The 17,610-nt window shown below is 41.7% G+C and overlaps 2 protein-coding genes across 2 annotated transcripts in view; both read right to left on the reverse strand.

Moving 5' to 3' along the window:
- Positions 1 to 3,694: 3,694 nt before the first annotated feature.
- LOC130406078 (B-cell receptor CD22-like) lies at positions 3,695 to 7,478 on the reverse strand. Its single transcript, XM_056611457.1, has 6 exons — positions 7,265 to 7,478; positions 7,021 to 7,097; positions 6,087 to 6,443; positions 5,669 to 5,884; positions 5,183 to 5,449; positions 3,695 to 4,134 (listed from the first exon to the last, which is right to left on the reverse strand). Exons 2-6 carry the CDS (start codon positions 7,073 to 7,075, stop codon positions 3,761 to 3,763), a joined length of 1,269 nt encoding a protein of 422 aa, XP_056467432.1. The 5' UTR covers positions 7,076 to 7,097; positions 7,265 to 7,478; the 3' UTR covers positions 3,695 to 3,760.
- Positions 7,479 to 15,441: 7,963 nt separating this feature from the next.
- Positions 15,442 to 17,610, reverse strand: part of LOC130406069 (B-cell receptor CD22-like) — a 38,457-nt gene continuing 36,288 nt past the window's right edge. Inside the window, exons 8-10 of the mRNA XM_056611440.1 lie at positions 17,309 to 17,408; positions 17,121 to 17,181; positions 15,442 to 16,047 (exon numbers count right to left, since the gene is read on the reverse strand). Of these exons, the coding sequence (XP_056467415.1) occupies positions 15,808 to 16,047; positions 17,121 to 17,181; positions 17,309 to 17,408 (401 nt within the window). The 3' untranslated portion in view covers positions 15,442 to 15,807. The remainder of the gene's footprint in view (positions 16,048 to 17,120; positions 17,182 to 17,308; positions 17,409 to 17,610) is intronic.

Consider the following 17,610-nt stretch of genomic DNA (forward strand, 5'->3'; position numbering starts at 1 on the left):
TTTTACTTTAGGACTCTTCTGCTTGAACATATTCCTCTTTCTAATCATTGATAGGTTTCAGAGGCAGTTGAGCTTGTACGATTGTTCTTAAACGTGGTTAATCGACATCTTTGATTGCTTGGATTAGACATCAATACTTCCATCCCTCTGTCTTCTCATCCTGCTCACTGGCAGAAGTCTCTCAGTTTGTAAGCTTGTTCTCAGCCTAGATCGCACTCTTTATCACACTCTTGATCTCACTCTTGATCTCACAAAAAAAGAAACCGGGAAAAGTTGCCTCAATGGTCCAACTTGTCTGGGATTTCGGTGCTCGTAAAGTTATTTTTGGTATAATTGATATGACCACGGATAACAGCAATGGACTAGCCCACAATTTAATTTGCCCCATAACTTCAGCTACAGCTGTATACGGTTAGTCAACTAATTTAATGATAAATTAGAAATGTAACAAATGTTGATGCTATTTCATTAGAATGAAATGACGTAGTGTGAATAGACGTGACTAAACAGAACGTGTTTTTAACTTTAATACATAAACCCGTCCATGAAAACTTTTCTATCTAAGCGTCACGTTAATTTGGTTGATTTGGTTCCCCTTATGTGATGGTTCCCCTTTAAAGCTTATCTCTTGAGCATTGTATCTGCATATTATCATAAAGGTCTCGTAGCGTAAGGGCTAGGAGTTACGGAGATGGCAACAACTGCAAGTACATGAGATTTTGGGGCTATGGGCTCGGGGTATTTCCACCACACTAGTCGGTAGTTGAAGGAGTAAAGGAGTCATAGTAACAAATAGCTTCCTGTCTCTCACCTCCTCCCTGGTATCTGGCCTTCCTCCCTGGCCACGCGCTTTCCTAGAAGCCCTCTTTCTTCTGGGGAAGAGAACAGAGAGAGAAGAAGAAGAAGAAGAAGAAGAAGAAGAAGAAGAAGAAGAAGAAGAAGAAGAAGAAGAAGAAGAGTTGTTGTTGTTGTTGTTGTTGTTGTTGTTGTTGTTGTTGTTGTTGTTGTTGTTGTTGTTGTTGTTGTTGTTGGTGAGAGAGAGAAAGAGAGAGAGAGAGAGAATATCTCACCTCGTCCAAAGGTAGATGACGAGGAGTATGGTGGCCAGTAAAACAACAACAGTACCTCTAGCCACATTTGTTATGGTCACTGTCACTGATGATGATGATGTGGCTGAAACACAGTGAATTAACACTAGATTCATGTGAAGGATGAAATAATGCCCATATATTACATTTAGACTGTCTAGATGTAACAGATCGACAATTGATGAAAAAATATTATGGATACTCTTACTCAAGAGTATTCTTACTCTATAAAACGTTGACATATCTATAACTGGGGGGCTCGTACAGCACCAATGTTAATAAAAGTGGCAACACATTATTTAAGCCTATCACAAATTGAATAGAGCCTTTGCATGAGTGTGTCAATTGGGTTGGTACTCATTATTCAAGTGTTTGGTAAGTCTTTAAACAATGTGCTATTTTAAAGGAACAATTACCTGTCACATTAAGGAACATCAAAGTTCAATTCTGAAGTCCAACTGCATTACGAGCTTCACAGTAATAATTTCCTCCAAGCTCAGTTGTGATGTTACTGATGGTGTAGTTCTCTCCTAACTCCTCCACTGAGCATCCATGTTCCCTGAACCAGGTGTAGTCAGCTGCTGGGTTGGCATCACTGCTGCAGCTCAGAGTCACTGAACCTCCCTCCTTTATTCCACCAGGGGGTCTCACGCTCACTGAGGGGGTCTTTGGAGCGTTTGTCATAAGCACAATGATATATAATTACATCCTAAAGATAAGAAACCATGCACATAACTGCAATGTAAGTGGGATAAAGGGCCCTATTTTAACGGTCTGAAACGCAAGTGGGAAGAGCAAAGCGCAAGTAGCTTTGTGGGCGGTTCTCCGGCGCTATTGCTATTTTACAGGCGGATAAATGACACTTGCGTCGCGGCGCAAGTGTCAAAAGGGTTGGTCTGAAGCAGCCTAGTTACCCGTAGGTGTGGTTTGGGCGTAACGTCCAACAAACCAATGAGAGTGCCAGCTCCCATCCCCTTTAAGAGCCATGAGCGCATTTGAATCGGACGAGTGGATATTTTGACAGCGCGTCTGCAGTCTCCGATGAGACAGATGCACATGAATTTCAAACTGTAAATGGCTCAGTTTATTGCCAAATAATATGGCCTAATTCACACATGGAATAAGGGGTTTTCTTCCACAACTTCAGAAATACTGAGTCCTCAAATAAATTTCGGCAAAGAAAACGTATATGATATAACATATGATATGCGGTAACTGTGGTTCTATTTAATGATATACGCAATACATTATAAACGGTTTCTTATCAGTATTGTATGCTATCCTAATATGCATGTGTCCCCGCGGTAATAGACATTGCCATTGATTGTATTATGCGTTACGTGTTTAGTTTGCGTGTGTTTAAACAGAGCACACGCGCGCGCACGCATTCATTCATTCTTTTTAACACTCACTCGCGGTAAAACAATGTTTTTCACGATCAAATACTCATCAATCCTAAAAGTTATGGGCATGTAGGCCTACACGATGTCTCTGTCAAGAAAATATGTGTTTGCTGTACGGTGTTTGCAGATGCATTGATTTAAAAGTACAACTTATTACCGCTGCATCAGCTGTTCTTTCCCAAATAATTTACCAAGAATGTGCGGCTAGGTAGATGGGAGAGGCAAAGTGTATGCGCGAGGTGCACAAGCAATCCGTATGCATCGCATGCGCATGTATGCTTGCGCCCTTAAAATAGCATCTGAACAACGCGCCACTGACTTTAAACCAGGTATTTCCTGGTCAGTAGCGCAATGGTATTCAGAAACGGCAAAATACCGTTTGCGCCAGAGCACGCCTCCTCCTTCCGCCGAACCGCCCCTTGGGGTGCATGATCAATCCCTAATTTACCGGCGAGTGGCGGTGGTGGGAAAAGAACGCTCTGCGCCAGTTGTAACTAGCAACGACACATGCGCCAGTGACTATGTCACTTGCGCCGGATGCAAGATAGGGCCCAAAATGCCTTTTCAAATGATAAAATATCACTGTGACTCCTAGTTTACCAGGCATATAGCAATACATGAATAGCAGCATAACATTTTGCAATTCCGGATAGAGCAAATAAGTTGTTAGACGGTACAGATTTGGCAAGCTGCAAAGCATAGTTGCCACTGTGTCTGTACTCATGTTGGTTTGAGCGTTACTAATTGTTAGTTGAGTAGATTGAGGCTTTTGTCAGCTACTCAGGGACTGGGCCAGGGTAAGCGTTTAGAACTACTGCGCACAGTTTTCCTTTGTTAGTGACACTAAAAATACAAATAGGATAGACTGATCGAGCTTGCATAATCTACTTATTTATTTATTGCCACACACTCCATTTATTAAACAAGAACACAAATAAGATATAATAATTGCTGCTAACATCTGCTGCTTCTTTTTAAAATGTATTATTTATACAATTTCTTGATGCATTGTAGCTTGTGTTTTTCTTGTTTATGTGTCTTGTCTGTACTACTACCGCTGCTGGAATTTTGAATTTCTCTGAAAGAGCATTCCCAAGGGATCAATAAAGTGTCTATATATCTATCTAGGAGCCGCTCCAACAGGGTATTTTGGAGTCTTCCTTTGGATACATTTGTTTCTTTGATTTGAAGAGATTTCCCATCTAGTTTTACCTCCTCTATTTGTGTATTTGTTTGTGTGGTTGAAAGTAAAAATTCCTTGTTAATACATTATTTTACTTTACCAAAAATATCTGCCTTTATGTTGCCTCCCCTTTCCCTAGCGAGTGACGTAGCAATTATTATTACAAATTGTATTTGTAGCTTTATTGTTTTCCACTCACACAGGACATCTATGAAAACCGAGTTGGAGCCGAGACATCCATATTGGTTCTCTGCTTGGCAGTGGTACGTTCCCGTGTCTTTAGAGCTGACTGGGTCCAAGGTATAAGGTCGCCTTGGTTCCCAGAGCAGAGGTTGGTTGTCCCTGAACCAGGTGTAGTCAGCTGCTGGGTTGGCATCACTGCTGCAGCTCAGAGTCACTGAACCTCCCTCCTTTATTTCACCAGGGGGTCTCACGCTCACTGAGGGGGTCTTTGGAGCGTCTGTCATAAGCACAAGGATATATATTTACATCCTAAAGATAGGAAACCGTGCACATAACTGCAATGTCAGTGGGATACAGAACGCTGTTTTAAATAATAAAATAGGATTGCTGTCGAATAATAAACTATCACAGTGACTCCTAATTGACCAGGCATATATAGCAATACATGAATAGCAGCTAAACATTTCTAATACCGGATATAGCAAATATGTTATTAGACAGTATAGATTTTACAAGCTGCAAATCATAGCTGCCACTGTGTCTTGACTCATGTTGGTTTGTGCGTTACTAATTGTTTGTTGAGTAGATTGAGGCTCTTGTTAGCTACTTGGGGACAGGGCCAGGGTAAGCTTTTCAAACTACTGAAAACAAATATGCAGTTTACCTTTGTAAGTGACACTATGAGCATGTATGCTGGAGTCCTCCTTTGGATATATATATTTTTTGATATAACAGATTTCCTTTCTTTCAACTCCTCTATTTGTGTGTTTGTGTGGTTGAATATCCATGTTCCGTGTTAATAAATCACTTTACTCTACCAAAAATACCAGGTTTCATGTTGTCTTCCCTCTTCCTAGCGAGGGACGTAACAATTATTATCGTTTTCAACTTACACAGGACATCTATGAAAACCGAGTTGGAGCCCACATATCCATATTGGTTCTCTGCTTGGCAGTGGTACGTTCCCCTGTCTTTAGAGCTGACTGGGTCCAAGGTATAAGGTCGACTTGGTTCCCAGTGCAGAGGTTGGTTGTCCTTGAACCAGGTGTAGTTAGCTGCTGGGTTGGCATCACTGCTGCAGCTCAGAGTCACTGAACCTCCCTCCATTATTTCACCAGGGGGACTTGGTATCATAAATGTGTGTTTAGGCCCATCTTGAGGTACATCAAACATGATGTACATTGATATGAATGATGATATAAAGAGGACATTTGAGGAGTTAAGGGAATGCAGGATGAATTGAGATGATTCATCTTAATGTTGACATTGTTGTACAAACCTTAACATCTGTGTTAGGATGTTATTCTGTGTGTTATTTTACTCACATTTCACATCAATAGAGATGGGGGAGGATTCTGTCCCTAGGTCATTCTTAGCTGTGCAGAGATACTGTCCAGAGTCTGAAGACTGGATGGGATGAAAGGAAAGCTGTTGTCCTTGGACACTGTGTCCGGGGGGATGACCTGTAGTAACCTTGGACCAGGAGTACTTTGCTACTGGGTTGGCCTCACTGGTGCAGGTCAGATTCACTGAACTGCCCTCCTTTATTACACCAGGGGGAGTCCATCCCACTGAGGGGGTCTCTGGAGCGTCTGTTGACAGTTATATCACATTAGTTATTAAACAAATGTTATTATTAACAAATGGTATCAGTAGTACCAGTAGCCTACCCTGTACTACTGGTAGGCCTACCCTGAGGCTGAAGCCTGCTTCAACATGGACGATAGTTCTTCATTAATACTTAAACTACATGTACTTTGTTACACTAAAGACCCATCACGTCTAGCCTCGGTGTACTGTGGCGCTCTTACACACTGATGGAGAGGGGAGATGTTCGGATCCTTGAACAGCACATGAAGACCTGTATTCAGAGTTAATGTTGAACCAGGTGAACCTTCCTTGATGTTGTTGAGTTCCATCCCTGTACCAGATGTATGTAGGATAACCAGTAAGATGACACATACTGTGACATTCCAGCTGTACCCTGTTAAGACTGGAAGGAGGAATGACCACTTTCACCTGGAGATCTGGGCCAGGAAAGAAATTACACAAAATGAATAAATAAATAAATAAAAAGCAGGTAAGTACACACACACACACACACACACACACACACACACACACACACACACACACACACACACACACACACACACACACACACACACACACACACACACACACACACACACACACAGTTGAATAGATTCATTAGTAATCAATGTTTACCTGTCACAGATAACTTCACTCCAGGGACACCACTATATGCCCCTCCTTTGTTTGTTGTAATCCTAAACTTGTATTCAGCAGCGTCATTCTGTGTCAGGTCTTTGATTCTCAGTGTACAAGTTCCAGTACAGCTGCTGTAAAACCAGTTACAGCTGGGATCTCCACAGTGGTATTCAACACGACCTGCATAGTCTGTATCATCTTTCAGATCAACTGGCTCATTAGTAAACCAGAATTCTTTCTCCACTGTATAATAAGGGTATTTATAATTGCAGCAGATTTCAACTGTTGATCCCCTCAAAGCGCAGATATTACTAGATGGGTAAGTAACTGCCCAGTTAGAGTCACCCTGTAATGCTGTAAAAAAAAAAAACACATTGACGATGATGATTAGGATGAAATGCATGATCAGAAGATACAGATGAGATGGAGGCTAGGTGCAGCTCTAGCTAGAGATACATGCTGAACACTAAGCTGTCAGAGTAACGTTCAAGTACATCATGGGACACCAACATTATGCAGCTAGTGAAGAGCTAGCGATACACCTAGTGATAAACATGGAGAGACAGCTAGTGAAACTCCTATAGCTGTAGCATGGAGACATCATCTCGCATGCCAATGCTGACTTCTAACATAAGTTAACAGTCTCAACTTAAGACTACTGAACTTTAAATAGGAACTAAATGAACCCGTCAATGTTGTACTGAACACATTGAAGGGTTAATTTGGTCAACAAGCCTGTTTAAAATCTCAAATGCAACGCTACAATATTCAGTAAAATAGAACATATTTGTTATTTAAAAGAGGTCAATACTCTAGATTAATAAATTGATAAATTCACATCATGTTGTTTCACCCTCTCCTCATTCGGGTTGCTTGTCATGTTACCCTTTGAAACAGATCAACTTAATGTTCACAACGTAAATGTACAAACCTGGTACTGACAGAAGGAAAGCTACAAAGCCTCTTGCAGCTGTTCTAAGATTCATAGTTTTCTCTCAGGGCGTTGTTCTACAGATATAAACAAAGAAAATATGCATTAATTTTAACTAACATAATACATAGTTCTATGTATATTCTTTGTATTAATTTTATCACATTAATTGGTTATTGTGCTTGATATAGGAATGTTACTTTCTTAAGTAAACCAGTATAATTCAAGTAAAAAATATTCTTACCGTGAAGGAGGTAGCTCGTGTGACAGAAAAAGTCAGTGGAAACGTCTTTGCCTGCAGTTTAAGATAATAACTCGAACAAATGTGTTCAAGCTCTTCCTTCCACTTTACACAGTTAATATGAACTGCATGAATACCATGCACTACTGGGCCTCAGAGACAAATGCAAAGTAGAAAGAGGATATTCACCCAGACCACATTAAACAGGCAGTGCAGTTTATCAGCTACCCTGAAAATAACTAGTGGTCAGTTGACCAGCGGGGAACATATAGCATTTTGATGTAGAATATAGTCATATTATATAGGATATAGATGTAGAATATAGATATAGAATAAAGACATGAACTAGATATAGGATAACGTTTGATGTAGAATAAAGATACAGAATATATAGAATATAGATATAAAATATAGAGGTAAAATAAAGAATATAGGGGTTGAATATCGTATATTTTGATTACATATAGTTGTTAAATATATATAAAGCTGAGATAATAGAGGTATATATCATAGAAATAGAATGTATAGAGTTTGAATAGCCTACTACATAAAATGCGTCAATGTGTTTATCTACTGCCACATAGTGGTGAAAGTTGTGATCTGTATTACTTTACAAACATTTGGAATGTATTCATCATCAACGCATATATTTTTTAAATGTACTAAAATACATGAACCCTCAATGGAGAACTTGAACAGGATACTGAGTATTTCTGTGCCCGTAAAAAAGGATGCCGGAGGTAAAAATACACATTCTTCCTGATATATATTTATTCAACAAGAATTAGATTCATACACATAAACGATTGCTATATTGAGCAAAATAGAGAGGTTGAAATCCATCAGAGCTGTACATCAATGTCAGAATAAAACAGACTAAACTGTGGAAAGCGTTGGCCATGTTGGTCATTTGGGTGGGTAAACCTTCTAGAATCATTGGGGCTCTGTGGACACAATGGATATTTATTACTTATTTACTAGAAATAGATGCATTAAGTTGCCATGATTTGCGAAGCCTCTAAAAGAGGTTTACCCACCCAACTACCCAGTATGGCCACCAGGTGAATAAGGTCTCTTCACAGCTGTTATAAGAGTGTCATTGTATGAAGCAACCAGGCAGGTTGTGTGCCATTCTGAAGGATACATTTAAACTACAGCTCTACATAAAGAATACAAACCATTCTCTTCTTTATTCTATAAACGTTCTGAAGGCACTCGGTAAGTTGTCTTTGTTCAAAGCTTTAGCAGTAGGATCTGCCATCAAAGTACAAACTTAATTCATTTCTATGTCATCGGGACTTTTAGTGTGAAGCTGTGATTCATCTGGCCACCCCTGTCTGGGATTGAACCAACTCCCTTCCCTTACAGCAGTGGTTCCCAAACTGTGTGCCGCGGCACACTGGTGTGCCGTGAGGCAAGTCCAAGTGTGCCGTGGGATTTTGTGACAAGCCTACTGCAATATAGTATACAACTATACAAAAATAATTATTTTAATTTACTATATACTACTTTGAATGCACTCAATCCATAATACAGAGGCAAACTCTTTATCTAAAAACTATTTAAAAAATCCTCAAAGAGGATCCCACATTTCGCTGTTCGCGCAGTTGCGCAGGTGGGAATTTAATTTAGACTGTGACACATCAAAGCCAATGAGCGCGCTATATATTCCGAACACCTTCAGACCTTAAAAGAGAGGTTTGAGCGCTATTTTCCACGTGTGGCGGACATAGAGGACAATGACTGGATCCGAGACCCATTCAACCAGGAGTCCGAGTCCTCAAACGAGAAGCTCACTATGAAGGAGAGAGACGAGAGCGCAGAGCTCCGTGCGGACCGCACGCTGAAACTGAAATTTAGTGAGCTCACACTCGATCAGTTTTGGTTGGTTTGTGCATCAGAATATCCAACCATCTCCCACCACGCTATCGACCAACTTCTTCATTTCCCCACCACCTACCGGTGTGAGTTGGCGTTCTCCACTCTTGTTTACATGAAGAACAAGACCAGGTCACGGCTCTCTGTTGAGCAGGACTTGCGAGTGGCCCTCTCCTCCGTGCCACCAAGGATTAAAAAAATCTGTGCGCCCCGACAGGCACATGTGTCCCACTGATTTGTTAGTAGGCAGAATATTTACAAAAAAAGCCTGATTCTAAATGTTAGTTATAATTTGTGGGTCAGATTCAGGACCATGCAGCTTTCTCATGGACAGTTCTCTGCTGAATTTCTGTTTCCTTTGCCTCACCTGTCTGGTTGAAATGGGTGTGTTTGATTAAGCCCAATTTGATAAAGTTTGATAAAGTTTTATAATGATAAGTATTTTGTTGATAAATATTTCATGAGTAGAATAGTTGTCTTTGTCACATCTTATTTGGCATTAGTAAATAATTATAAACTTAACAGATAAACAGATGATATTAGTGATAACACGTGTTATAAGGCTATTTTGCACAATAGGTGTGCCTTGAAAATTGTATTTGTCCTTTGGTGTGCCTTGGGCACAAAAAGTTTGGGAACCACTGCCTTACAGGCTAGACTGGTCCGGTCAGCTAACTGATCCAGTCCGTCTGTCGCAGTTAATATCTCCGGCGGTCACAATCAAAGGTACACGACAACAGACACTTGAATGTTCCTTTTAGTTCCCACAGACAACTTGTGAGGCGTCACTAGATGGATGTAAACTTTTGCTTTAGACACTTTACTATTTCCCCCCACTGGCTTTCAACGTCATCATGTGTGCATCTGACTGTGTGTTAATGTGTTTGGTGCTGTCTGTGTATCTGTGTGTGGTAGAGGGGAGGTGTTTCATGAGTTAATGACCTTCCAAGCTGGTGGTGGAGAGACATCTGGGGGTATTGTGCATCAGTGAATTCCTTTGTTTATCCGAATGACCTCTGGAATGGTCCTTTTGGTTATTTGTAATCCTATTTATCTATTTCATTATTTATTTGTGTTTTGTGGACGTCATCACGTGACTCTTTGTGTGACACACTCACCTTCCACCTGGGATTATTCTGGATGATGTCATCGCTGGGACAGAGGGACGGGGGGGGGGGGGGGAGGGATAGAGGCATGACGGGGGAGAGGTAAGGGGCGAGAGGAGATGAGGAAGGGAGAGGGGGGAGGAGAGGAGGAGAGGAGGAGAGGAAAGGATCGCAGCATGGTGCACCGAGGGGGATGGACAGAATAGGAAGTAGGATGAATGAGAGACGAGGAGTAAAGGTGAGAAAGAGAGAGAGGGGGGGGGGGGGGGGGGGGGGCGTGAGAGGGGGTGATGGATAAGGAAAAACAAAAGAGGGAGGGAGAGTGTGTGTGAGAGCGAGAGAGAAGGAAAAGGAGAGCGATATGGAGAAGGAGATAGGGATAATTACATGGAAAGGCTGTGTATCGTCCTGGTTGAGATAGAACGAGAAAGAGAGAGAGAGAGAGAACAGGAGAGAGAGAGAGAGAGAGAGAGAGAGAGCAAGTGAGCGAGGCAGAGCTATAGAAAGAGAGAGCGAGGTTGAGATGTATACAGAGAGGCTGAGCAAATATGAGGGACAGAGGGAGAGAGCGAGCGAGGTATTGGTACATAGAGAGAGTGAAGAGGTAGAGAGACAGTAGGCTCCAGGTTGTGTGGACAGGCCTGTCGTCTCAGAGGTGATTTATTAAAGAGAGGCGTGGCGAGAGTGGAGCGAGCAAGCTCTGATTAACCATGGAGATAGAGGACATGATCCCCTCTATTGTTCATCCTCCGAGAGAGCGACAGAGACAGAGACAGAGAGATGGAAGATGAAAAGTACAATTATTTATAGTTTGCGGTTGCATTTCATATACAGAGTTTGTATGCATGACAAGTGAGAGTGGGAGTGTCTGTGGACACTTTCTTGATGTCAGCATCTCTTACATAAAACACTAGTATGTAAAATGCAGACCGTGTGTGAGGACACAATACACACACAAACACTACACAGCCTTCGTGTCCCTCGGGTGCCCTGCTCGCCACAGTAGGAAGGTGACATCATCATCCTCATCATTCTCATGTCTCTCAGCTCCACGATGACATCACTGCTCTCAGGCGGCGCATTATCGTCTACGCCGGCGGCTCCACAACGCGTTGGTCCGTGACACCTTTTTCAGGGCTTAAAATCCATCTTCAACAGACCCACGTCGATCACGTCCGCCGTTGCATCATTACTAATTACAGAGCCTAGTAGCCTTTGGGCTAGTCGAGCTACTGGCCAAGATTTTTGAAATTCTAACCGATATGTAACCTGTGTGAAAATACAAAACCATAAAAGTTATTTTTATGAAATAAGTAAATAATTAAGATCATGGTGATAATCGTAATAAAATAGAATACAATTACAGAAATTATGCATAATTACACATTATTTATTAATAGTGACATTTTTCCTCGCCCTTCGCTCCCTCCATCTCGCTCTCTTTTTTCTAGATTTCTAGATTCTCCATCTTTTTTCTCATACTTTTTTCTGAATTTCACATTTTCTAACCCCCCACCAATTCAAACTGCTGTCAGCATTCAGGGCTACTTTTCTTTCAGTCTCATTGGAGGGCAGGTTTTATCACATCAGCAGCGCCCTTGTAACCAAATCAGCCTTGCAGTGGATATGCATGCAATAGCACGTATGTAGCCTATAGAGGGAGCTATCTACCATACAAACCAATGTACAAGTGGAGTAGGTTGCGCTCTCCTTGAAGACCTCCCCTCACATGTGCAGTAGGCTACATTCAGGCAATGAGCAGGTGGTGTAGATTCAACTGAGTGCCGGTCAACTTTTTTTTCATTTAGCGGAGGCATACATAGCAGTTCAGGTTGTCACTGTCTTGCACACACCATTCCTAATCACTCCTATCAGATTTTGGTGGTGGTGGTGGTGGTCGCCAGAATGCTATAACCCGGTCACCCAAAATGGCCAATGAATCATACAATAGCATGTTTTTTAAACTTGGGTTAGGATTGTGCATTTCAAAATTTGACCGGGATCAATTCATAGAATTAGCCTACTATGTCACAAACTACAACTTATCTACCGTATTGGTCCGAACATAAGACGACCCTGATTATAAGAAGACCCCCCGTTTTCAACACAAACATTTAGAAAAAAAGATTTGCAGACCAGATTTGCGTTGACTGTCGGCATCTTTGAGACGTTGTTTTTGTGCTCGCCATCTTCTTACGTTACACTCCGTGACCCCGAACTTCTTGGCAGCTTGGCAGTTGTTACTTGACTCTGCCTTATTGACGACCATTATTTTAAAATGGGCATCATAGCTCCTCCACTGTTGTTTATTGACCTGACCCACTTTTGAGCCACTTGTCTCTAAATGGCCAGCCTGTCTTTCCATCTTTAAACACCGGTAACGGGCTGGTTGTTAAGGACGCTGGACTACTTCTTCCCGGAACCAATATTTGGCGCCACCTGGGGCCGCAAATGTGTATTGACATTTAAAGGTAGAGGCGAAGAAGAGATGATGCGCTCTGAATACTAGACCCCGAATATAAGACGACCCGACTTTTTCGGACCTATTTCGAGGGGAAAAAAGGCTGTCGTATAATCGGACCAATGCGTTAAATTAAATATTTTGTACCACTGTACCAAATATTTTCTGCCATTGCCAAGCAGGTTATTTTGCTGTTGCTATTGACACTTATTTTGAGCTTCTGGTACCCCCAGGTGCTGCAAATCAGGCACCTGATTGGCACCTGATTGGGCAACTTCAAGCTGGTGTTCCGCAAAACCAAGTTGCGGCATTAGTTGGAGCGATCCCTAGTTGTCACAACTTCAGCAAGGTTCTAGTTTTTCATTTGTCTGTTTCCTGTTTTGCCACACTAACTCATGTCATTTCAGACTGCCACTCCCTCCTACTCTGCATTACCTGCTGTTTTCATTCACCTGGCCTGCCCCACCCCCATACTCGCTTGCTCCTCATCAGCTAATCAGCCCCTCAGTATATGTACCGGTCCATTTCCCTCAGTTCTTTGCCAGATTGTCTAGTGTGTTTACCTAGCTCTCCCGCGTCTTCTCATTCTGATCCTGAACCTGCCTGCTCATGTATTGACCTGCCTTTTTGGACTTTGGACCTTCCCTTTTGCCTGCTTCTACTGGATTGACCTGCCTACTGGATTGACCTACCTGTTTGGACTTTGGACCTTCTCTTTTGCCTGCTCCTACTGAATTTGTTTGCTACACGGATTGACTACCTGGTTTGACCTCTGCTTGGACTAAACAATGTTTCTTCACCTGAACTGTTTCTCTTGTCGTGCTATTGGGTTCTCGTCTGCCATTTTGTGGAACCTGACACTAGTACCCTCTCCAAACTGAAGGCCATGTTCCATATAACAGGGGATGTCAAAGACAGGCCGCGAAGTGGGCGTCCCAAGAAGACGACACCCCTTGGAGACCGTTTTATCACCCTGTCAGCACTTGGGTGCCGTAGGCTGTCTTCTACAGGTTTGCAGTCAAGGTTTGCAGGACGATATGGCCAACGGCTCTCTGCCCAGACAATCCGGAACAGACTACAAGCAGCCAAACTCCGGTTTCATTGGGCTGCCAGGAGTCCTGCCATGACTGCCCTTCACGGTCAGGCCCGTTTGCACTGGTGTCGGTAACACGTGCACTGGAACTTGGACATGTGGAGGAACGTTATGTTCAGTGAGGAGTCCAGATTCTGCCTACGGCAGTTGGATCGTAGGTTCAAAGTGTGGAGAAGACTTGGAAAACGCTATGCTGATTGCTGCACCGATAGAATAACATCTTTTGGTGGAGGTGTCACGCCAAATTTGTACCGGCTGCCAAATTTGTACCGGGCACGTCATCAGTTGTCCGTTGCCAGGCAACAGACAACTGATTACGTAAGGGTTGTCCGTTGCCGGTAAGGTTTCAAAAAACATTTGCGCTCATGTTGCCAAAGACGAAATAACATAATACAGATAACGGATCGCTAGATAACACTTGTTTTTACTTTATATTTGTATTGTATTTAATTGTTTAATCAAATTTAGCTAGTAAACTGAGTGTTTAAAGCGGGTTTCAAAAAACATTCGCGCTCATGTTGCCAAAGACGAAATAACATAATACAGAAAACGGATCGCTAGATAACACTTGTTTTTACTTTATATTTGTGTTGTATTTAATTGTTTAATCAAATTTAGCAAGTAAACTGAGTGTTTAAAGCAGGTCAAGGACGAAATAGCACAATACAGATAACGGATCGCTAGATAACACTTCTTTTTTTACTTTATGTGAAGGCGATCGTCCGTTGCCAGGCAACGGACGACGCGATCATCTGTTGCCAGGCAGGTTTGGAATGGATTAGATTTTGGCAGCCGGTACAAATTTGGTGTGACACTGAGGCAGTGTGATGAATTTGGCTGACTGATTTCCCTCACTGGAAAAAAAGGCTTGTCATCATTGGAGGCAATCTCAATGCACAGAGATATAGAGATGAGATTCTGCAACCAGTGGCAATCCCATATCCCCACAGTCTGGGACTGAACTCTATCCTCCAAGATGACAACGCTCGCTCCCACAGGGCTGGGTTTATCAGAGACTACCTCCAGAATGTGGGAGTGGAGAGGATGGAACGGCCTGCTAACAGTCCTGACCACAACCCCATTGAAAACTTGTGGGATCACCTTGGGCGTGCTGTTAGTGCCAGAGTGACCAACACATTGGCTGACTTGCGACAAATTCTGGTTGAAGAATGGGATGCCATCCCACAGCAGTGTGTGACCAGGCTGGTGACCAGCATAAGGAGGAGGTGCCAGGCTGTTGTGGCTGTGTATGGTTCTTCCTTACGCTACTGAGGCTCCTGTTTGTGAAATGAATAAATTGTTTAATTGCCAATATGTCTTGTTTCTTCAAACTTCAATCATCCGATCCAACAAACAGCAAACGAGTCAATGGCAGAATAGGCTGTTTGGGATTGGCAGAGAAGATTTGGCAAATTTTTCAAGGCCGCAACCCACATACTCAACTCTGCTTCTCATCCCACAAGTGCTTGTTCCTTACAAATGGGGCACCATTTGAAAGGGAATTATACAGGCTTTCCAACGGTATACGATTTATTGCCAAAGAGCATTGTAACCATAGAGAAATAATCAACCATACACAAATTTCCTTACTTTTTGTGGTAAGTTTATTTATTTTCTTTTTTTTGTGATAGCAGCACCCATATCAACAGACAAAGAAATGATTTAAAGCGTTTTTCTCTCGCGAGAGGAATATTCTTAGTAACTAACAAACTAAACAATATACACAATCACTGTGAAGATTCTGACAATAAAATACAAATTTGTTGGTAGAAATGTTATGCTGATTCTATATCAAAATAATGCATTTTCTGGGATGTTTATTTGAGGGTGGTATACCGATCTTACATCAGTTTACTTTCAGTGAAAAGAAGAAGTGAAAAAGAGAAGTTAAGAAACTCAGTAAATTGTACATGTTTATAAATGGCTTTGCCTTTGCCTCCACAAGCTGTCCCTTTGGAGGATGAAGTCTCAAGCCTCAAAGTTTATTTTCGAGAACTATCAAGAGTGCTTATTCAGGGACAGCCTTGGGTCTTTTAAGGTTGATGGCAGAGTAAAGGACCTGCTCTGTATGATCAGACTCTACCAGAACACCAGCAAACCCACAAGGCACTTCCTGGTTCTTAGAGCGAGAGAAGTGGATGCAGGCATAGTGAGGGTCATCCTGCTCTTCTATTGGTTCTCTCTGTGCTGCAGAAGCCGAGCGATTGGTCAGAGCTGAGACGTTGTTATACACAGGACACGGAGGAGACTGACGGGGAGAGAGTACAGAGTAGTACATTTAGAAAACACTTTACTCCTAAATGGCTGTTCAGAAGCTCATGTTTTTATGGTTCATTTAGAGACCGTTGGGGGTGACTAGTGCTTCCACAGTGAAGGCCGCTGTAGGTTTCACTTTAGGACTCTTCTTCTTGAACATATTCCTCTTTCTAATCATTGCTAGGTTTCAGTGACAGTTTGTTTGCTTGGATTAAACATTCTACTTCTATAACTCAGTCTTCTCATTCTGCTCACTGGCAGAAGTCTCTCTGTTTGTCCCCTTGATCTCAGCCAAGATCGCACTATATATATATATATATATATATATATATATATATATACACATATATCACTCTTGATCGCATAAAAAAAAAGGAACCTGGACTTGTTGCCCCAATGGTCCAACTTGTCTGGGATTTCGGTACTCGTAAAGTTATTTTTGGTATAATTGACATGACCACGGATAACACCAATGGGCTACCCCACAAATGAATTTGCCCCATAACGTCAGCCACAGCTGTATGGGTAGTCAACTTACTTAATGATAAATTAGAAATGTAACAATAAGTTAACAAATGTTAATGATATTTCATTAGAATGAAATTACATTGCATGAATAGTAGAGCTGTCAGTTAAACGCGTTATTAACGGCGTTAACGCAAACCAATTTTAACGGCGTTAAAAAATGTATCGCGCGATTAACGCAATTCTTTTATTTAAAAAAAATAATAATTGTATCGTCCTGTTTTGATCAGTATATGCCAATGTTGTTATCGATAAAAAAACATTTGCACAAGGCAAGCCGATGCACTTCACCATGTTGATAAGAGAATTCAAATGAGAAGAATTATGGGACAAAGAAATCAAGGGATATTTAGCATAGAAAATAATTTGCGATTAATCGTGAGTTAACTATGACATTAATGCGATTAATCGCGATTACATATTTTAATCGCTTGACAGCTCTAATGAATAGACATAACTAAACATTACGTGAATACAACTTTAATACATAACCTTGTCCATTAAAGGAGTCTTAGTAAGGAATAGCTTCCTGTCTCTCACCTCCTCCCTGGTATCTGGCCTTCCTCCCTGGCCACTCGCTTTCCTAGAAGCCCTCTTTCTTCTGGGGAAGAGAACAGAGAGATAAGAAGAAGAAGAAGAAGAAGAAGAAGAAGAAGAAGAAGAAGAAGAAGAAGAAGAAGAAGAAATGATGATGATGATTGTGGAGAGATAGAGAGAGAATATCTCACCTCATCCAGAGGAAGATGACGAGGAGTATGGTGGCCAGTAAAACAGCTACAGTTCCTGCTGCCACAGTTGTAGACATTGATGATGGTGATGATGGTGTGGCTGAAACACAGTGATTTAACACTTGATTCATGTGAAGGATGAAATGCTGTCCATGTATATATTAGAGGCTAGATGTGACAGATCTCCAATTGATGACATTTTTTTTATTGATACTCGTACTCTAGAGTACACTGGGTATACAAATAACTAGACTGCTCGTACAGCACCAAACTTAATAAAAGTGGCAACACATAATTTAAAC

Source organism: Gadus chalcogrammus, chromosome 16 (genome assembly GCF_026213295.1).
Source record: "Gadus chalcogrammus isolate NIFS_2021 chromosome 16, NIFS_Gcha_1.0, whole genome shotgun sequence".
Lineage (NCBI taxonomy): Eukaryota > Metazoa > Chordata > Actinopteri > Gadiformes > Gadidae > Gadus > Gadus chalcogrammus.